This window comes from Salmo salar, chromosome 23 (assembly GCF_965601325.2).
Source record: "Salmo salar chromosome 23, fSalSal1, whole genome shotgun sequence".
Taxonomy (NCBI): domain Eukaryota; kingdom Metazoa; phylum Chordata; class Actinopteri; order Salmoniformes; family Salmonidae; genus Salmo; species Salmo salar.
The window spans coordinates 27,126,506-27,143,072 of NC_138313.1; the positions used below are offsets into that span (position 1 = coordinate 27,126,506).

General features: G+C 42.3%; 1 protein-coding gene across 4 annotated transcripts in view; it reads left to right on the forward strand.

Annotated features, from left to right (window-relative positions):
• Window positions 1–16,567, forward strand: part of LOC106584314 (acyl-CoA-binding domain-containing protein 6) — a 36,344-nt gene that overhangs the window by 7,779 nt on the left and 11,998 nt on the right. For 2 of the 4 annotated variants that reach the window (XM_014169422.3, XM_014169423.3), the window contains exons 5-6: window positions 1,148–1,253; window positions 5,082–5,171. In XM_014169422.3, coding sequence (XP_014024897.1) covers window positions 1,148–1,253; window positions 5,082–5,171 — 196 coding nt within the window. The remainder of the gene's footprint in view (window positions 1–1,147; window positions 1,254–5,081; window positions 5,172–16,567) is intronic. The other 2 variants (XM_014169424.3, XM_014169425.3) reach the window with 1 other exon arrangement.

A 16,567-nucleotide genomic window follows, 5' to 3' on the forward strand; every position in this document is an offset into this window, starting at 1 on the left:
CGGCCAGCGCAGCCTGACTGATGAGCTCCGCCATTGATTAGTTGCCGTGGGAGACGGATGGTGCCCACGTGGCAGGGACACTCGGGGTCAGCGTGGCGATCACCAGAGGGGGAGGGGCCAGCCCCCCACTTATGAATAAACATGATTCTCATGAGCATGTAAATGAATGTACCCTCACATGTAACCTTATTCTGTTCACCTGGAATGAGCTGTTTATAAATCAACTGGTGATTGAGGGCTCCACAGTGCTCTGTTTAACACTGTTGCTATTTTGGGCTCCATTTTGAGGTTCCCTCGGTTCTTTGCGGATACGTAGATCCTAACCGAGGGTACCTCTTATTCAGATACTGCCGAACACTAAGCAGAACCACTGCTGCACTGTATCCTAATCATTTCTCATTTCCCCTCCAGTTAGGTAGCTCTTAGCCCCGCTAACCACTGTTAACGAATACTGTAACGCTACCCTCCCCAACTTGGTGGTGAGGGGCCCCTGCCAGCCTGTCCTGTCCTCCGCTGGGGCTGGGACTGGGTTGCTCTCTGTCAGACAATGGCCCACTAAATGCAATTAATCAGGAGCCCTGGGTAAGAGAGGGAAGGCGTAAAGCTCTAAATGAGATATGGCCCCTTCCCCTCTGTCCCCGTGCGTCCCCCACCCCAACAGCCCTGCCTGGCGTGGCCCTAATGCCAGGAGGTGATTAGGGGGGTGGGGGGGATAATTAGAGCTAGTGTGGCGTACCTTGCTGCTTCCCCAGGGATGACTCACCAGGGATGAGTAGGAGGGTATGTTATGTTTATCCCATCCACCCTGTCATAGCGTGAATGTGTGTGGGGGGGGGGGGTACTATTTCCAGTGGTGTTAACCTCATCCACACCTATAGAATATATTGGGATGTGTATTCATATTAAGATTTGTTAATGACAGAGAAATAAATGTATAATTTCACTATGATTAATCAATCTCATTTTATTCCGATCTAGATTTGTATGAGGTGTGTATGGTGGTGTTGTTATTGGTGTTGATTGTTTTTGCTGAGATGGAGAATTCCCAGAAGAACAGATGTCTCTTCTCATCTGATGCCAGACGGTTCCTTCACTTCCATGCACTGGTACATTGACTGATGCTTCCTCTCTTCCTATCCCCTCACAGGGAAGAAGACAAGAACATCTTTGACTACTGCAGAGAGAACAACATCGAACACATTACCACAGCTATCAGTTCCAAGGAAGTGGATGTCAACGCAAAAGATGAAGAGGTAAGTGGCATCCTATCTTCAAAGAGCCCTCTTGTTAAACAATACATGTTATTAATTCCAACGGTAAAATCAGCTCATTTGCAATATCGTTCATTATTACCCCCGTAACTCCATTGTGTTTGGCCTCAAATTGACTATTAGTCCATGGGAACTCTTCACTCTAATATATCTCCGATCTAAGGGAGAAGCTTAAGGCGTTAAGGTCATTAGATGTTTTTCACTTTGACCTCAAATCTATTCATCTGCTTTATTCGCTTATCACAGAGGGAAAATGGCTTAGTCCCTCTCATCACAGCAATTCTTCAAATAAGGAACCCGTTGGTGTATGACTAGCCAGGCCAGATGGTGGAGGTCTGTGTGTGGTCACTCCAGTGTTGTTTACCAGTGTACTGCAGGTCTCCGGTCTGACCAGCAGAGGGCAGTAGTGAAGTTCCATCCACAGCCCCTGATGTGGTCCATCCATAGACTTAGATAGATGTTGTCTGTGAGAGCACGGGCAGCGCCATTGAGGCCATCTCCATTTTGAAGTAGTACATTTTCTTCTACTACTTCTATGAGTTGATAAACAAACTGAAAGGGTGCACACTGCCACCTGGAGTGTGTTTGAACAGGTCAAGGTTGGCGATTTACTGTCACCTGCAGTTATGGAATGTTTCCTCTCGAGTATAATTAATTGGCTGAACCCTCCTGATGACCCAGAATCATGTGATCCTTCCTTAACCCATAGGAAGTCCCACCCAGTTGACTTCTTCAAAATAGCTGCCCATGCTAAAACTGGCTTTTGGGCACTAGAGTCCTCTATCTATCTTTATGGGTCCATCTCAGATAGGCCCCCAGCTGAGAGAGATGGGAAGGGAATGTCTCTGGTATCCATTCATAAAGAGACAGACAGCCATGTCTGATGAAATAGATGAACATATCCCACCATATTCTCTCTTTGCAGATGTTTTTGGAAGATTTGGTGAGTGTGGATGAGTGAAATGGAGGTATATCTCACTAGGTGAAACTATAGAGCAGCGACATGGTCAGTTTGAACGGGTAAACTACATTCTGGAGTCGACAGTAACAGCCACTGACTGACTGTTCTTTGAAGTATAGATTCATATTTTGCTATTTAAATCATTCAGGTTTTGATCTACCAAGGAGCCTGTGTTCGCCACTTGCAGTAGCGACTATCCCACTAATTGGAATGTGCCTACAATTGAATGTCCCGCTAGTAATCTAGAGACTGTATAAATGACTCTTGTTTCCACTGATAACCAAAGCCTTCAGTATTAATGACTCAGACTGTTCTTCTGCAGAATGTTCTACTTGATGTTTTCACCAGTTGGGGATATTGGCACTTTAATTCAGGGTGATATGAGCTGGGTGGTGGCCTCTGACCCCTGGGGTGGCTGGTCCCTTGACTCCCCTTCAGAGGCCAAAGGCATTAGCTGTAATGTACAGTGCAGGCGTGGGGCGAATGGGGAAATAATCCTAATGATGGGGAGAATAGATCAGGGTGTCCAGCCGCCCGCCTCAGTCTTTATGACTCATTGAGGCTGCCTCATTACTGTTGGGGAGACGGGGGCCTGGGGGCCACACTGCAGGTATACATCATCCACACACACCAGCCATGAGCATGGGATCAATCACACATGCTGTGAGTCATGGCCCATGCAGAAGCTTGACAAACGTTTGTGTGTGTGTGTGTGTGTGTGTGTGTGTGTGTGTGTGTGTGTGTGTGTGTGTGTGTGTGTGTGTGTGTGTGTGTGTGTGTGTGTGTGTGTGTGTGTGTTCACTTCACACACACAGGAACCGACTGGTGTTTTACAGTACTTTAGCTGCTTCTCACTATTCTTAATCAGTTGGGAGGTCTGTTTGGATAGTGCTGTTATGCTGCACTGAGACACTATACCCTATCTCTATTACACTACCCAGAGCTGAAGTCAAGGCACTGATTCTAGACAATACTGTGACTAATATACTGGAGAGTATGAATACAGTCTAGTCAGAGTTCACTAATCGAATCCCCCTCAGCCCTCATGAAGTTGTCTCTTTCAATCTCTGAATAATCATGAGATTTTGTGTTTTTGCCTATTCCTGCTATGCAGCTGTATAGTGTACGAGCGTCTGTCCCAGTAGACGCTCTATGGGTGAAGTGTTCACACAGGTCCCCACATGCCACTGAGAGACCACACAACCACCACTAACCACCATGTATCCCAACAATGGAGGGCGGGATTTCATGTTGTAATACCACCCAAGGAACTCCTCTTTTCTCTCTCTCTTTCTGGAACAAAGTCCCACCCCATTCAATTAGAGCCAATTGAGCTGACAGGTCCCCTCCCACTGAGACTGAGGAGCAGGCAGCGGCTGAGGAGAGTGCCCTTTCAGCCCCTTTTAGACGCGTCTGTTGTGTGTTACCGTGGGTGCGAGTCAAAGAGCCTGTCATTGGCTAATCCCCCACAACACTCTGACAGGGAGGTAGCTTAACCTTCTATGACAGAAAGTGCCGCCAGCGCTGCTTCCTGATGGATGATTTTCAGTAGCGTTTCCTTTTGTTGTCATCTCAGACAAACGAGAGTGCTACTGTGAAGTTATGTTCTCCTTACGATGAATGGTTATTTCAAGGTATTTTTTTTTTCCCTTGTGAAAATGTTTTTTTTTATCCAACCAGACATCCCGATGGAGTATTTATGAGTGTGCTGTCTTTAGTCTGAGAAGACCAATTCAGTAGAGAGGTTATAGTGAACTTCACTAGTTCCCAAAACATAGTTCTCTTGAGAGTATATCCAGAACGTTCCAAAGTGGAATTAACGTATTAGAAGAAAAGGGCAGTGACAATGTAGTGATGGAAATGTGACAAACAATCAAAGGGGCACATCAAAAACCGAGAGAAAGCACATCAGTATTTAGGCTGCGGCCTCTCTCATAAATATCAATTTTAACATACAGCCGTGGTGATCAATAGAATTTGAGCAATAGAATAGGACTTAGGGAGTTTGCTTGATCTAATTGGCCAAAGTGAAAAATGAGCTCACTGTGGCAGTTGTATCAGAATGAGGTGATTGGAGCTAGGGGGGGGGGGGGGGGTCGTTTTGTCCGCAGCATCCCATCTATCAACTCTTAAGGACTCTGCCGGCCCTCTGCAATTTGTCCCTGAGCTCCTGGATGAGCCCTGACCCAACCCTTTACACACATACACACCCCTCCTGCTGGCAAGGAGACAGGGCAGAGCTCATCCTGTCACCACCTCGTTTTATAGTTGGGATCTGAAGGCTCTTGAGTTATAAATTGTACTGCATAATAAATGTTTTCTTAAGGGGAGAAGTCTATTGGGAAGTTAACTTTGTGGAGCCGGTGCATAACAGAAGAGAATAGATGGTTCTATTAGAGGTGAGGAGGGGTTGGGGCCTCCATGTTACTGAACGCTCCAGCAGGTCCCCTCACTGCATTTTCATATATGTGTGTGGTCAGACAGCCGCACACACACTGTCACTATCCATAACAGCTATAGTCCACTCACTAGACTAGGCAACCTTACGAAGTACCTACCGGTAGCGCCAGATTTTTGTTTGCCTCGCGAGAAAAAGTATTGTTGATCAAGAGATCTGATTTATAATAGATAGTGTTTCGGTGTGTAAACAAGTACTGACATTTACTTTGAGGGTTTTACCTAAAAAAAAGATTCACATATTTGATTCAGTATCTTGACTCCAACTCATTAGCTGCTACTGCAATGATGGCAATCAATACCTATTGTTCCTTGAATTACCTGATCATGTATGGTAGATGGTAGAGTCTGTTTATGCAAGAGTAAAGAGGCACACCTTTTATGTGTTTCAGGGCAGGAATTTGCTACACTGGGCCTGTGACAGAGGACACAAATACCTGGTGTCTGTGTTACTGCAGAACAGCGCTGACATAAACAGCCAGGTGAGTCACACACATACCAGGGCAGGACCGTTTTTTTTTTATAAATGTGTGTGTATTTATTTATTTATTATTATTATTATTACACACACACACGCTGTTTATATATATATAAATAAATAAAATAAAAATTACTTTTCCAAAAGTTCAAGTCACCCCCTCCCCCCATTTATTTTACTTCATTATATGATGCAAGGAACCACTTTACAAAATAAAATGCATTACCATCTTCTTTACCATAGAGAATCAGACAAAAAATGTAGGCAACATTCTGCCTATTGGCTTCTTTGCATATTCAAGCCTGTCTCTAAATACAACACTGTCCCTTTAAGGCTGTCCTGGAGGATGGTTGGCCATCCTTGGTAGCCTATAATAAAATATTGCAACATTACAATTACAACCAAATAATTGCACGTGTGTTTTATATGACAGATGAAAATATCTGTTAGAAATTTAGAAAGAGGGGAGATCTAAAGATGCATCAACTGGCATGAGTTAATCATGACTAGGATTGTGCCTTTTGCTGCTGGACAATTTAAAGTAAAGCTGTTTTGAAAAAATGCTAGTTTCAATGGCATTAGGTGTTTCTATAAAATAATTCCCTCAACATTTCTGAAGTTGTATTTTAGCAAGGGTACTTTGAAACAAGGTAAGACATGCTTCATAAAATTACATAAAACGTCCAGGTTTTAAACAATTAAGTTTGTCGTTAAATAGTTTCAAAATGCTATCCGCCTCCACTCAGATTCAAGGTGGGTGATATGCAAGGCACTGTCCTTCACTCTCTGTTGTGACCATTTGATCTGAACGTGCCTCGAGTATGTTGACAGAATCAAGTCTTTAGACGTTAATGTTAATGATCCTTCATTATATTTGTCAAACATGACTGCCTTTTAGCCTATATTTATGTAACTAATTAAAATTCTCAAAGTTTGGCTACTTTTTCTGGCACCTCCCTCATGTTGGCATCGGTTTGGACATGAGGCTGTAGCCAATATGCGTATCACCTACACTTTGACATGTAAACTTTTTTATTGATTTAAACGAAAAATAGATTTGAATATTATTCCAATGTTGGCCTCTGATCAAATTTTGATCAGAGTATTTCTATGATATTGGGAATTATTATTTTGTATTTTATCTTGTCTGTTCAGACAACTTAAATCTATATTCTTCTTGTCCTACTATTTTTTTTTAATACTTGTCCCGGAGAAGAGGACAAGCGTTAATGTTGAGCCCTGCACACACACCAAAAAACTGGGGTTAGGGGTCAAGTGGTGCTCGACGCAGATGTCACAGGGACAGATATTTTGGGGGATTTAAAAGATTTCTGTGAGATTCACAATTGTGTTAAAAGGCGCATGACACAGAATTCTCTGTCACTCACTAGCCTTCAACAGCCAAGCACACATCCTAAACACACCTACAGTCGACATCGCTAACACACCACATAGCCAATCCTTCTGTATCCGTGGGGGCTCAGTACCTGTGGCTGATGAGAGTAGGCTATAGGCCCAGTGACACACTTCCTATCCCACGATCCCTCTGAGCAGGTCTACTTTAATTCGTTTTGTGATATCGACAAATCCCATTGGGTTTATCCGACACAGTAAGCAGGTATACTTTGTTTAGTGACCTGGCTGTGGAGAAAAACCCTGAACACCATTCCGCTTTAGAGGCAGGCAGGCAGCTTTGGCTTTGTCTTAAGCTGGCTGAGTGATGCATCGGGAAATGAATGCTGTTGTGCATACAGTTGTGGAGCCAGGGGCTTTACCACCCCACAGTAAAACGAGTAATCAGGCAAATTGTTTGCATTATACAACCCATATAATCAGAACACTTGCAAATGACTTTCTTTTTGTGGCCCTGAACCTTTTTGGTGTGGATGAAAACCAGAGCGCTGGCTTAAAATAATAATCTAGGTCTGTCTAGCGGTGGCTATGGTCATGGTTTAACAAGACAAAATGACTACTTATATGGAGGCGTGTTAAATGCTGCGTTGTAATTACAGAGAAGTGAAGCCTCTCTCTAAAGCCCCCATGTACTGTATTTAGCCTACATTTATGAACCGTAACAGTAGTTACAGTAACAGCACACGGATGTAAAAAAAAATACAATTTTAATAAGTGGTTGAAGGTGGTCAAATCTAATCCCTGTACATCTCTGGCATCTCAGATTAATTTCAGATACTTGCTCCAGGAGAGTGTGTACAATATAGCTATTCACATCCATGTACTATTTCTGAGTGTAGGTACCAGTAACTGCAGTTGAATGGCAGACAGTTCTCGTTAAGGCCAAGTGTGAGAGGTCACTCGGCAGTCCCTCTCAGGTCATCGGAAACCCCTACAGCCCATCTCCTTCTCTGCCTATGTTTTGCGGTACCCAGTCAGCTGCCTGAGGGAGGGTAAAAATAATTGGACTTTTGCACAATAATTATTGAGAACAGATTTACGAGATGGCATGGGTGTCCGAAAGGAAATACGGCTAGCTAAATCATGCAACAGTCTCTGCATAATTATTATACAATGTAAGCCCCACAGAACTGGGAATTGATAGAGATATGAAGCCTGCTACTTCTCATTAGATTCTATTAGTTTGCTGTTTTCAGTCACTTTCTGGCCATGCTGAACTAGACTAAATGCCTTAGATGCTATGCTTTTTAACCTTTTAGGCTCAGGGGAATTGGCCTACTGTAAAAGGATAGAGTTAAATTGAAATGTTTTTTACAGATGAAATAGGAAAAGCATATGCATAACAATGGTTGCAATTGAAAGGGAACAGTTTTAACAGTATTGGAAAATGGGCAGCAGGTAGCCTAGCTGTTAGAGCATTGGGCCAGTAACTGAAATATGCCCATGAACAAGCTTAACCCTAATTGTTCCTGTAAAGCCTTGTTCACACTGCAGGTTTTAATGCTCAAATCAGTTTTGTACTACTGACTGTCCAAACAGCAAGTTATAAGTGACCAAATTGGATTGGTGCGTGTTCAGACAGCAGTCATTTGCTGACATGGCTACGCTAGTTGTCATAGTAACGACGGGTGTTTGCACAATGGTGTAGGCTGATTGCTGGTGGTGCTCGTGCTTCCTATCACTCAGAAGTTATGTCGCAAGCTGAGGTGACAACAATGGCTGCCATTGAAGTTTCCCAGTTGCCTTGAATGTTCAAAATCATAGTGTAAGAACACTTTTAATACCTCAAAGGATAAGATGATGCAACTTTCAAAATAAGTGATTTTTTTGGGGGCTAGCCACAGCAGTCAACTAACTAGCTAGCTAGGTAGCTATTTGGCTTTCTAGCACATTCGCTAATTTGTTTGTAAACTATTAACAAGATGGTTAGCTACCACATGTTATTGTCAAACTGTCAACAGAGTATCTAGCAAATCAAAGTTTATTTGTCACGTGCGCCGAATACAAGCAGGTGTAGACCTTACAGTGAAATGCTTACTTACAGGCTCTAACCAAAAGTGCAAAAAAAGTATTAGGTGAACAATAGGTAAGTAAAGAAATAAAACAACAGTAAAAAGACAGTGATAATTAACAGTAGCGAGGCTACATACAGACACCGGTTAGTCAGGCTGATTGAGGTTGTATGTGCATGTAGATATGGTTAAAGTGACTAAGCAACAAGATATGCCCAATAATAGTCCAAAAACCACCACAATCAATCAGATTTGACTGTTAAGACACAAGTCGCATGGCCAGGAATTAGATTTGTATCTGATTTCAAACCACCTTCGTAGGTGGTTTGGAATGTGGCTTGAAATATGACTTTTGGCTGTTCATACTGCAAGAAAAATAACAGATTCAAATCGGATATGCCAAAAATGGGATTTCAGTCATTTCAAACTGCCAATGTGTACATGGCTTAAGTCGCTCTGATGAAGACTGTCGGCTGAATGACAAAAATGTCTATGCAGAATTATTATACCAAAGGTGAGGACACAACAGTTCACCTGACACAAGACTGGATACAATATCTGAAAATACTCTGGATACATTCAGTAACATGATAAGAATATTCCTGGAAAATGTATTGTAGGTGCAACATAAAACCCCCAAAAGGTACTAAGGTTTGATTGAGAGGTCTAACTGGTCTCTCCAAGTGGCCACACACCACTCCAAAGTGTGCACAAATTTCAATCCACTTTTATGGCTCAAAGAAGTATTCAACGATAAGGTGCTTTTGTAACAGTGTATCCTAGATGTGCCGTTGAGGAACTAGAGCAAGGACACTTGTAATTGTTTTGTTTGGAGGACAACCCTGTATCCCCGCCTTCACACAATTACTGTTGTTCATTACGCAATCCAAAAACAGTCCATTATAAATCACATTCGGGGTCAGGTGGGAATCATTTGGAAGCTTGTTCTATTGCCAACATGACTAGCTAGGTTAGTAAATACGATATTACAGTGTTACGCTTTCAAAATGCAATTTAGGTAAACCGATCAGGGGTTGTAACCAAAATAATTTCCCAATTGTTTCGTTCTGAACAGAACAATGTTTTTTGTTTCGTTCCACTGTTCCGACCAGCAAAAGAAAGTTCTTTACCAGTTCCAACCCCCCAAAATTACCGGTTTATATTGTTCCTTTTTTTTAACCTTTAAAATCAACTGTTTTTTTTTACCTTGAGCTCATTTTAATGACTTTACCAGTCCGTGTGGATAGAGCAGGCAAGCTAGTTGTTTACATGCGTGATGGACAGATAAGTGTAGCCCATGGTGCAAGATGCGACTGAAATTGTGTCGGTGGGGAGAGGCTTGAAGCATGGGCATCTTGTTATGACATGCAGGATCTAAATTAGGTCCACAGAATTATACCTAGGAGGAGCGGCTTCTATGGAGGAACTTTGAATGTCCTTTGAGCTAGCTAGCTAACACGTTTGAGCTAGCTAACAAGCTTGTGTGTGCACAGTGGCACCAGAATTAAAAACACGTCTTTGTACTTAATAAATCCAACATGAAACGTGATAACTAGGCCTATAGTACCCTTAACTAGCATTGAAAAAGTTAATCCAAAATCTCTCTCCCAATCAAGTATCCTAGGGGAGGGACAGGTAGCCTGCACAGGCAAAGATTTTTAGCTTGCAGGCAGACAGTGGAAAAAGTTTCTGAGTGACAGAGGGCTTGGTATAGGCGCTATGTTGCGTTTTGTTGTTGGACTACAAATAAATGCCTGTAATGTAAATAACTATTAACCATGCTTTTAAAATAATGGTTATGTTCTGCAACAGTATAGATCACTTTTGTTTCTGTTCCCTGAAAAATGTTATTTGACTGTTTTTGGTTCTGTTCCCTGAACCGATTCCAACCCCTGAAACAGATTGTTGGTTTTTGGTGCACATAGAAAGGAGTCATGGGTGCATTCAGGTGTTCTGCTGCACTGCGCTTTCTCTACAGTAGACAAACGAGCTCATTCTGTTCAGAATAACCCAAGGTATGATGCCATGTCATCTTGTAACTACATCAAACATAGTGATCATAAACGTTGACACTGTATATTACATCAGTTTTATGATATGTAAATGTAAAGTGCACATTTGGACTCATGGGTGTTTGGCTTGCTTGTATGACATCAAAAAGGTATTTTATTATAATCCTCAACGTCTCATCCTTCAAAATACATAAAGTCCTATTAATTTACAGCATTTCCCTGACTCGCTTAAACAAAAAAACGGATTGTCACTCAGGCAACTTCCTGTCGCGTACGGTGCTCAAGTTCAGAATGGCTGGTTGTCAAAACCAATGCAGCACTGTGAAGCTCAGAGCCTGAGGTCTAACGTCATATGTAGCATGTTACTATACAGCCACTGCATTACAATTAAGGAGTTTATCAGTGTCCAAATCTGCCATTTTCAAACAGTGTACGGGATGACGGGCTGTGAGTGGAAAGGGCTACAGAATGGAAATTGTAAATGGTCACATGAATGTGAAAACTCCATTTTACCTCCTCACATTTCTTTTGTCTGTGTATGAGGAGGGGTTTTGGGTTTGTTGTGTATTTGATGTCCCGGTAATCTGCCTTGACCTTTGCCAACTGCCGTTTAAATAAAGATAAAAATGATTTATGTTTAATTTGTTGATGAAAAAAATATATATAGTATTTGCTCAGTGAAAATTGTTGGAAATTAATCAACTGATTGTTTCAGTGGATGTCCAAACCCGGTAACCTGCATTATGGGCTGTTTGATTCTAATCCAGGATCAGAATAGACTACAATAGGTAGCTCTGGCCATGAATACCCAGATCAACGATATACCACCTGTCAACTGCAGAATGGCATGCCAGACACTGGCCCATAACCACCATTTCACTGCTTCTCTACTGCTCTTTATCAAATTAACCCCAGAAACTGGGCCGGATGGGAAAACTGGAGCTTTGTGTGAAGTAGGGCCATGTTTGTAGTCAGAAGCATCACTCAGTTATTTCATGTGAGCTGACAGTGCACAGCATTGTAATAAAGGAACATATCCTCAAAATTACATTTATGTGAGGAGAGATAAACATGATGATTATTATTCAGATATTATATGGGGCACTGCTTAATCCATTTACAAAAAGAATTTTATTTCAAATCCATTCACAGCTGTGTGTGTGTGTGTGTTATTGAGTCAGTGTTTCCACCATAAGACTGTGACCAAGGCCTTTGTCCAGACAAGAGCACCAGTTTCACCTGCAGGCCCCCCCCGGCTGTGACCTACGCAATCCCCTACCACCCTGAGGTCATGACCCTGCCTCCGGCTCCTCACACTTCCCAGTCCCTACCTCCCTCTCCCTCCCCATGGACACTGTGTGTGTCCAGAGTCCAGACCCAATAATCCACAATTACACCCACCGCTAAATGCACAGTAAATAAGACCCTGAGAGGACTTTTCATTGGTGAAATCTCAGACATCCTGGCCTCCTTGTTGGGAATTTGTGTCAAACAAACAAGCAGCAATCTGGCTGGGGGCTGGCCGGCTGGGGAATGGGCTGTGATGGGATTTGCAGGTAGCAACAAAAACACAATTTAAGACTTAGGTTAGGCTGATTGCAGAGCGGAAACATGTAAACAATGTGGGAGGTTCGCAATTGGGCGGATGTAATCTCAGAGAAAGGGTGCGAAGGTGCAGGTAAAGCAAAAGACAATCACAGAAAGAAACAATTTGAAGAGAAAAGAGCCAAAAAGGTAGAGGGAGGTGGAGAAGAGGCAGGAGGAAGAGCACAGTGCGATGAAGCGGACGAAGCTGCAGTTGATATTGGCAGGGAGTAAATTCAGTTTGTGTTTGTTAAATAATCTCCAGACAGAATCTCCTCCTGTCGTGTCCTCGGCATGTGCTTTGTGACAGTGGCTGTCCCTGTCACTATATGCCTGTGTGTGTGGCTCTTTACTTTGTATTAAAACAACATGATCCATGAGGCGCAGAGGGTGACTCCCAGCACCGCTGATTCTAATTAATCCACTCCCGGCCTCGGCCACGCCGGGCTAAAATGCTTGCAGTCTATCAGATTGAAATTCATAACTTAATTGAGGTCAGAGCCGAGAGCTGAGAGAACAGAAGTCTCTGGCTGGGACCAGGTAGATCAATAGTAATAAATATCTGGCTGGGCTACAACTAGTTCATGGCCACGCATTATGTGGGACAGACAGACAGGCATCACAGGGCAGAGGGGACCGAGGAACGGCGGGGCGACTCCATGTTGGTGTCCTGTCTCTTAGAGGGGGGGGGGGGGGTTTCTCCACTGTTGACTGCAACTGCCTGGGAGAGACTATGGAACTAGTTTAGTTAGTTGTTACTGTGAAATATAGACATTCACATTAGACTACTCTACTACAACTCTCTATTTGATTTTGTATTGACTGCTGAGTGGCAGGTTAGCGTGAACGTTGACAACAAGGGCCGTGTGTTTTGATTTGTGATACCATAAGTATATATATATATTTTTTTTTTTATGAACGACCTCTTAGAAAATAAACACATTGATTTGATATTGATGTGAGGAGAAATGACATCTTTGCTAAGTGCTTAAGTGCCCCCATGGCCTGGGTGTTTAGTGTCTATGTGGGTGATTGTTTCTATGTTTAAATTGGGACCATGGCAGTTTGTTGGGTTGTGTGAAGACAAGAAAAACCTTCTCAGACAATATCGGGACAGAGACATGTTATGCTATAGCTGTTGTGAGATGCAGTGTTATCTACAGTGCCTTCAGAAAGTATTCACACCCCTTGACTTATTCCATATTTTGCCTAAATTAAAAATGGATTCAATATTTTTTTCTCACCCATTTACACACAATACCCCATAATGACAGTGAAAACATATTTTTAGAAATTTTAGCAAATGTATTGAAAATGAATTACAGATATCTCATTCACACCCCTGACCTAATACATGTAAGAATAATCTTTGGCAGCGATTTGGAGCTGTGAGTCTTTCTTGGTAAGTCTCTAAGAGCTTTGCACATCTGGATTGTACAATATTTGCACATTATTTTTAATAATCTTCAAGCTCTGTCAAGTTGGTTGTTAATCATTGCTAGACAGTAATTTTCAGTTCTTGCCATAGATTTTCAAGACAATTTAAGTCAAAACTGTGAATAGGCCACTAAGGAACATTTAATGATGTTTTGGTAAGCAAGTGTACGAAACATTACAGACACCTGTTCTTTCCATAACATAGATTGACCAGGTGAAAGCTATGATCCCTTATTGATGTCACTTGTTAAATCCACTTCAATCAGTGTAGCTGAAGGGGAGGAGACGTGTTAAAGACAATTGATATATGGGTTGTGTATATGTGCCATTCAGAGGGTGAATGGGCAAGACAAAAGATTTAAGTGCCTTTGAACAGCGTATGATAGTAGGTTCCAGGCGCACCGGTTTGACTGTGTCAAGAACTGCAACACTGCTGGGTTTTTCACGCTCAACCGTTTCCCATGTGTATCAAGACATCCAGTCAACTTGACACAACTGTGGGAAGCATTGGAGTCAACATGGGACAGCATCCCTGTAGAATGCTTTTGACACCTTGTAGAGTCCATGCCCCGACAAATTGGGGCTCTTCTGAGAGCAAAAGGGGGAGCAACTATTAGGAAGGTGTTTCTAATGTTTTGTTCACTCAGTGTATATTTGGCCTTGTGTTTTAGGTTATTGTCCTGCTACCAGGGGAATTTGCCTCCCTTGTCTGTTGGAAAGCAGACTGAACCAGGTTTTCCTCTCGAATTTTGCCTGTGCTTAGCTCTATTCCGTTTCTTTTTATCCCAAAAAACTCCCTAGTCCTTGCCGATGACAAACATACCTATAACATGATGCAGCCACCACCATGCTTGAAAATATGAAGAGTGGTACTCAGTGATGTGTTGTGTTGGATTTGCCCCAAACATAACGCTTTGTATTAAGGACATAAAGTTAATTTCTTTGCCACATTTTTTGCAGTTTTACTTTAGTGCCTTGTTGCAAACAGGATGTATGTTTTTGAAATATTTATTTTCTGTACAGGCTTCCTTCTTTTACTCTGTCAATTAGGTTAGTATAGTGGAGTAACTTCAATGTTGTTAATCCATCCTCAGTTTTCTCCTATCGCAGCCATTAAACTCTAACTATTTTAAAGTCACCGTTGGCTTTCATGGTGAAATGCCTGAGTGGTTTCCTTCCTCTCTGGCAACGGAGTTAGGAAGGACACCTGTATCTTTAGTGGCTAGGTTTATTGATACACCATCCAAAGTTTAATTAATTAAGAACCGCCATGCTCAAAGGGATGTTCAGTGTCTTTTTAGTTTTACCCATCTACCAATAGGTGGCCTTCTTTGCAAGGCATTGGATAACCTCCCTGGTCTTTGTGGTTGAATCTGTGTTTGAAATTCACTGCTCGAGGGATCTCACAGATAATTGTATGTCTGGGGTACAGAGATGAGGTAGTCATTCAAAAATGCTAAACACTATTATTGCACACAGAGCGAGTCTATGCAACTTATTATGTGACTTGTTAAGCACATTTGTACTCCTGAAATTATTTTGGCTTTTTATAACAAAGGGGTTGAATACTTATTGACTCAAGACATTTCAACTTTTTATTATTTTTAAACATAATTCCACTTTGACATAATGGGGTATTAAATGTAGGCCAGTGACACAAAGTCTGAATTTAATCCATTTTAAATTCTAACTATAACATAACAAAATGTGGAAAAGTCAAGTGCTGTGAATACTTTTCTGAAGGCACTGTATATGGCTATCCTTTGTAGGTTCCTGATGTCAGTGGTCTCTTTACAGTATAGACTAAATCCAGTTTAATTCAAGGCTCTAAGACAAGGGATTATGTCTTGCACAGAAGCCTCAGGCAGTGGCTGTAAGTACTGTATGATGGCAATATTGACATTCTCCTAGTGTCTTATTGTGAACAAGTCTTCTCTCCCACTAAGTCAACTGTGTTTTACTATTTAGCTTATTAAATGTTTGCTGCATCGTCCTAGTTAGTGGCAATGCCATCCTGTGTGGATTTGATATTTTAATGTGTTGCGAATAGAAATGTCACAGCTTTGTACCCTTAGCTGTGTTTGGCTGAACTGTAGAGTATCGACGTGAGATTGGAGCTGTGTTCCTGGTCTGTCCAAAGCCAGGGTCTGTTTTATCAGAGCAATACAGGCCAGTGTACTGCACATTCTCATCTCTGTCCTCCACCTCTGTGTCAACTGCCTTGGTTATTAAACTAGTAAACGCGCGCGCACACACTATCACACACACACACACACACACACACACAGGAACAGGAACAACAGCAGCTGATTGAAATTCTACGGTAGGAGCATTATTACAGGTTTGTATCCCTCCCCCTTCCCAGCACGGCCTCCCATAACAAATGGCTCAGTCATCGGAGTCATAACAAATATCTAACGGAATTCGTCATAAGTTTAACGGTGTGTGTGTGTGTGGGGGGGGGAAGAGGCCCGTTGCCTGCTGTGTGAGAATGGCAGTGTTCCCGCATAGGCAGGAATAAATCTCGTCTGCACTGCCCAGCTACAGCACACAGGTCACACACCCACGGCTCAGTGCACACATTAATACAGATATTTCAGAAAGCCAGCCCTGCTTCCTCTCTTTTAATAGGGCCATTGACAAACTGTAATGAATCGCCCCAGCGTTTCCAATCTGCACCCAAGCCACTGCTCAGTACTCACTCACGCCTTTTTTAGTGGCTGGGGGTGGGTATGTTTTCTTTACCTTGGCGAAAGGTAATTGCCCTGTTTTGTGGAAGCACAGGTTTTTGTGTGTGTGTGTGCTTTTTTTTTTGTAAAAGAGGAGAGGTCTACAGAAAGTCAGTTTGACAGAAGGGAATCATAGGAGTTTTAATAAGCAACCGTTTACTTTTGATAGGGTATTACAATGTTATTTCTAATATGACTTATGCATTAGCAACC